General features: G+C 49.6%; 1 protein-coding gene across 1 annotated transcript in view; it reads right to left on the reverse strand.

Moving 5' to 3' along the window:
• Positions 1-6000, reverse strand: part of LOC133128152 (kelch-like protein 29) — a 138452-nt gene that overhangs the window by 10598 nt on the left and 121854 nt on the right. Inside the window, exons 9-10 of the mRNA XM_061241471.1 lie at positions 2973-3149; positions 1473-1653 (exon numbers count right to left, since the gene is read on the reverse strand). Coding sequence (XP_061097455.1) covers positions 1473-1653; positions 2973-3149 — 358 coding nt within the window. The remainder of the gene's footprint in view (positions 1-1472; positions 1654-2972; positions 3150-6000) is intronic.

Below are 6000 nucleotides of genomic sequence, written 5' to 3' on the forward strand. Positions count from 1 at the left end.
ACACACATACACACATACACAGACCCATACACACACACACTGCATGCACACTCTCACACACACACACACACACAGCGGAGACCCCAGCCTGTGGAGAGTCCAGCCCAGCTCCAGCCCAGCGCAGCAGTGCCCTGTAAGCAGGGTTAGGGTTAGCCCTGAGGGGCTCTTCATCTCCACGAAAACGCAGATTACTGTCACACACCACCTGGAGCAGGGCCCCGGACCAGGGGCCCAGGAAGCCCCTTCAGCAGAGACACCTTGTCAGCGTGATTAGCATAACCTGAGGTGAGCGTGAAACACACTCACACACACACACTCTCTCTCACACACACACACACACACACACACACTCTCACACACACACACACTCACACACACACTCACTCAAGCATACACTCTCACACTCACACACACCCACACTAACACACACACACACACATATACACACACACACTCACACTCACACACACTCTCACACTCACACTCACACACACACACTAACACACACACACACACACACACACACATACACACACACTCACACTCACACACACACTAACACACACACACACACACTAACACACACACATACACACACACACACACACTCATACACACACACACACACACACACACACAACAGGCAGCTTGAGGTGAGCGTGAAACAAACCCCCAACAGGCAGGATCAGCCAAGCCGCTAACGCGCTAACGTCTCACGGCCGTGGTGGGGCTTGTCACGACATCTCTTTTAGCGTCTGCGTGTAAATTTGTCTGGCGGCCTGAGCCCGCTCTCCTGACAGACAGTAGACAGAGAGGGGGAGTCTGTATTCACAGACCCCAACAGGAGGCTGGCTGTTTTGGGGACACTCCTGTCAGCTTATACTCAGAATGCTGTGTGTTTTCTGCCATTGTGCGCCACTGAATGGTTTTTCGCCTCGAATGGCATCGCAACCGCCGTGAATACCAACACCTTTCTCATTTTCACACACTGCTTTTTCCCACAATGCCAGAGGAAAGTGCAGGAGGGAGATTATTTTTTTGGATGATTTTTCAGTTTTATAAACCACACAGGACTTTGTTGGTTTTAAGCTGAATGGCGTGCAGCAGATGGAGGCTAAAGACAATCTAAACAAATTCCTTTTTACACAGCACACACATAGCATGTATATTTCATATTCGCTTTGCCAATATGTGCCCATGAATTTCCTTTCTACTTCTACTTTCCTTTCAATTTTGAATTGAAAATTGAATTGAGAAGAGGATATATAGAGGGAGAGAGAGAGTGGAGGATAGAGAGAGGGAGGGAGAGAGAGAGTGGAGGATAGAGAGAGAGAGAGAGTGGAGGATATATAGAGGGAGAGAGAGAGTAGAGGATAGAGAGAGGGAGAGTAGAGGATAGAGAGAGAGGGAAAGAGGGAGTGAGAGAATGGAGGACGGTGAGAGAGAGTTGCTGATTGGAGGAGCTTGCTCACCTCTCCACGTGGTCCAGGTTTCCTGCCATGCCCAGCCCCCCGATGGCGTAGAGTTTCCCATCATGCACCAGGCTATTATGGCGGCAGCGTGGCACGGTCATGCGTGACACCAGACTCCAGTTATCCAGCAGAGACATGTAGCACCACACGTCTGTTACCATGACGCCCGCCTCCATCCCGCCTGAGAGAGAGAGAGTTCACACACCTCTATTAACACTACAACAACACAGCACAGGCGCAGAGAGGGAGAGTTCACACACCTCTATTAACACTACAACAACACAGCACAGGCGCAGAGAGGGAGAGAGAGTTCACACACCTCTATTAACACTACAACAACACAGCACAGGCGCAGAGAGGGAGAGAGAGTTCACACACCTCTATTAACACTACAACAACACAGCACAGGCGCAGAGAGGGAGAGAGAGTTCACACACCTCTATTAACACTACAACAACACAGCACAGGCGCAGAGAGGGAGAGAGAGTTCACACACCTCTATTAACACTACAACAACACAGCACAGGCGCAGAGAGGGAGAGAGAGTTCACACACCTCTATTAACACTACAACAACACAGCACAGGCGGATAGAGGGAGAGAGAGTTCACACACCTCTATTAACACTACAACAACACAGCACAGGCGGATAGAGGGAGAGAGAGTTCACACCTTTTTGACAGTAGGTACTTGTTAACTAACGTTGACATTTTCATCTTTTAAAATTTGGACAAATTAACCTTTATTCATATCATGTATAAACATGATTATTACCCATTTTGCTACTCGTATATGTGTGTTGAATAACACTGGCTAGAGCCGCAACCATCACGCATCAAACTTCCTCCATTTTTAGATTGCCAGACGACTGCTCTTACTACCTGAGCCATGTCGCCCCCGTGTGTGTGTGTGTGTGTGTGTACAGGGTGTTTGTGTGTGTGTGTGTGTGTGTATGTGTACAGGGTGTATGTGTGTGTGTGTGTATGTGTGTGTGTGTACAGGCTGTGTGTGCGTGTGTGTGTGTACAGGGTGTGTATATGTGTATCTGTGTACAGGGTGTGTGAGCGTGTGTGTGTGTACAGGCTGTGTGTGCGTGTGTGTGTGTGTATGTGTACAGGGTGTGTGTGTGTATCTGTGTACAGGGTGTGTATATGTGTGTGTGTGTGTATGTGTACAGGGTGTGTGTGTGTGTATCTGTGTACAGGGTGTGTATATGTGTATGTGTGTGTGTGTGTGTGTGTGTGTGTGTGTACAGTGTGTGTGTGTGTGTGTGTGTACAGGCTGTGAGTGTGTGTGTACAGGGTGTGTGTGAGTGAGTCTGTGTACAGGGTGTGTGTATGTGTGTACAGGGTGTGTGAGTCTGTGTACAGGGTGTGTGTGTGTGTGTGTGTGTGTGAGTCTGTGTCTATGGTGTGTGTATGTGTGTGTGTACAGGGTGTGTCCAGGGTGTGTGTGTGTACAGGGTGTGTCCAGGGTGTGTGTGTGTACAGGGTGTGTGTACCTGACAGGTATATGTTGTCTCCAGCTGACACGACGCTGTAGAACTCGCGGTCGTAGAAGGGCAGGCTGGCCAGTGGGTGCCAGTGCCGGGTCTGGGGGTTAAAGCAGGTGACCGCTGTCAGGGGCCGCTGACTCATCACCTGCCGCCCCCCCACCAGCACGATCACCTCCGCCACACCTGGAGAGAGAGCAGGGAAGTGTGGGGCGCTTACCTAACTTACTTAAACACGGGTACCACCATTTGTAATGCCTAAAATGTCCTGTTATTTGTCTGAAAAATAATTGAACAGCTCTTTGCCAAAGGTTGCTCAAGGTTTGATTGAAGACATCTCCTTCTGCATACCACTGTTGTAATGTGTGGTTATTTGCATTACTGTCACCTTCCTGTCAGCTTTGACCAGTCTGGCCCTTCTCCTCTGACCTCTCTCATGTGTCATGCGTTTTCTTTCCGTAGAACTGCTGCTCACAAGATGTTTTTTGTTTTTCTCTCAAGACTGTCATGCTTGAAAATCACATGAGATCAGCTCACTCAAACCACCCTGTCTGGCACCAACAATCCATGGTCAAAGTCACTTAGATCACATTTCTTCCCCATTCTGACATTTGGTCTCTACCTCTTGTACAGCTGAACCTCTTGACGATGTCTGCATGTTTTTATGCATTTAGTTGCTTCCACATGATTGGCTGATTAAATATTTGCATTAACAAGCTGGTGTCAAGTCTACCTAATAAATTGAGTGTACAACACTGTGGCTATATACATTCCATCATATTTAGGGGCATAAATTATGAATTTCGCTCTGTATTAATTTCCATATATAACCTGTAAGGCTTTGCTTTGTAAATGCAAAAATGTAAATTCATGAATATATTCTTCCTGCATTTACATAGCGATTCAGCTCACAGTTGTGCTTTAAATCAAGACCTCAGATGGCACATCTTTTTCAGCATGCAATAAAAAATACTTTTTTGCACTGACAAAAACACCCCGCTTATCACAAAAGGTGCCAATGCACACACACCCTGGAACACGCTGGCACACACACACCCTGGAACACGCTGGCACACACACACCCTGGAACACGCTGGCACACACACACCCTGGAACACGCTGGCACACACACACCCTGGAACATGCTGGCACACACACACACCCTGGAACACGCTGGCACACACACACCCTGGAACACGCTGGCACACACACACCCTGGAACATGCTGGCGCACACACACACCCTGGAACACGCTGGCACACACACACACCCTGGAACACGCTGGCACACACACACCCTGGAACACAGAGGAACACACACACCCTGGAACACGCTGGCACACACACATGCAGGAACACAGAGGAACACACACACACCCTGGAACACGCTGGCACACACACACCCTGGAACACAGAGGAACACACACACCCTGGAACAGGCTGGCACACACACACTCTGGAACACGCTGGCACACACACACGCAGGAACACGCTGGCACACACACACGCAGGAACACAGAGGAACACACACACCCTGGAACACGCTGGCACACACACACAGCCTGGAACACGCTGGCACACACACATGCAGGAACATAGAGGTACACACACACCCTGGAACACAGAGGAACACACACCATTAAGTGCACACTCATCTTTCAGGATCAATACTCCTCCTCTGTCCCTCCCTCTCTCTTTCCCTTTCTCTCTCCCTCTCTCTCTCTCTCTCTCTCTCTATCTGTAAACAGTGTCGTCAGTTCAGAATTTCTGGTAAATAAAGAAGTTAAACTCTACTACACTGAGCAGAGCGGCAAACACTGAGTCATACCAAATGAGCCGTTAACATGCAGCAGTTAATACACAGCCTACAAAATAACCTGGACCAACGGCATCAGAGCAATAGCCAGTTATTGCCTGAAGAAAAGCACGGCTTGCTTTGACGTGTGACTATGTCCTGAAGTTGTTCTCGTGGCAGTGAGTGCAGTCGTTCATTATCACCCTCAAACACAACAAACAACACTGTCACATGTGTCTCATGCTGTAGCAGGATGGATTTCACGCTGACAGAGCCCGCTGATTGGACCCTGATTGACAGAGCGAGCCGATTGGACAGGGTCAGAGGCGGCAGAAACAGCCCCGCCCCCTGCTGCGTGCAGACGCTGCACTTCCTGTGGGGTAACGAGGTGTGACGGGGATCAGGGCAGGGGGTCTGAAATAACCCTGTCTGTGAGTAATAAACTCCCCCCATCCTCCTTACAACACACTCCCTCCATCCCTCCTTACAACACACTCCCTCCATCCTCCCTACAACACACTCCCTCCATCCTCCCTACAACACACTCCCTCCATCTCTCCCTCCATCCCTCCTTACAACACACTCCCTCCATCCTCCCTACAACACACTCCCTCCATCCTCCCTACAACACACTCCCTCCATCCCTCCTTACAACACACTCCCTCCATCCCTCCTTACAACACACTCCCTCCATCCTCCCTACAACACACTCCCTCCATCCTCCCTACAACACAATCCCTCCATCCCTCCTTACAACACACTCCCTCCATCTCTCCCTCCATCCCTCCCTCCATCTACATGTTCTTTTCTCTCCTCCAGAGGGTGGAGCTAAGGAGTGAGGAAGGGACAAGGAGGTAAAATTAACGAATGGAAAGAGCCAATCGACTCCCAGCCCCGCCCACACTGCCGTTACCATGACTCCCAGCCCCGCCCACACTGCCGTTACCATGACTCCCAGCTCAAAGCACTCCCTCCAAGTAAGAAACCTTTTAATGCCACATTATTCACTTTCTTTAACTAGGGCGACTAAATGAGCTCACAAACACACACACACGGCACGCGCGCACAGACACACACACACACACACACACACACACACACACACATACACACATACACGCATACATGCACACACACACAGACACACACACACACATACACGCATACATGCACACACACACAGACACACACACACACATACACGCATACATGCACACACACACAGACACACACACACGCATAC

This window comes from Conger conger, chromosome 5, assembly GCF_963514075.1.
Source record: "Conger conger chromosome 5, fConCon1.1, whole genome shotgun sequence".
In the NCBI taxonomy this organism is placed as follows: domain Eukaryota; kingdom Metazoa; phylum Chordata; class Actinopteri; order Anguilliformes; family Congridae; genus Conger; species Conger conger.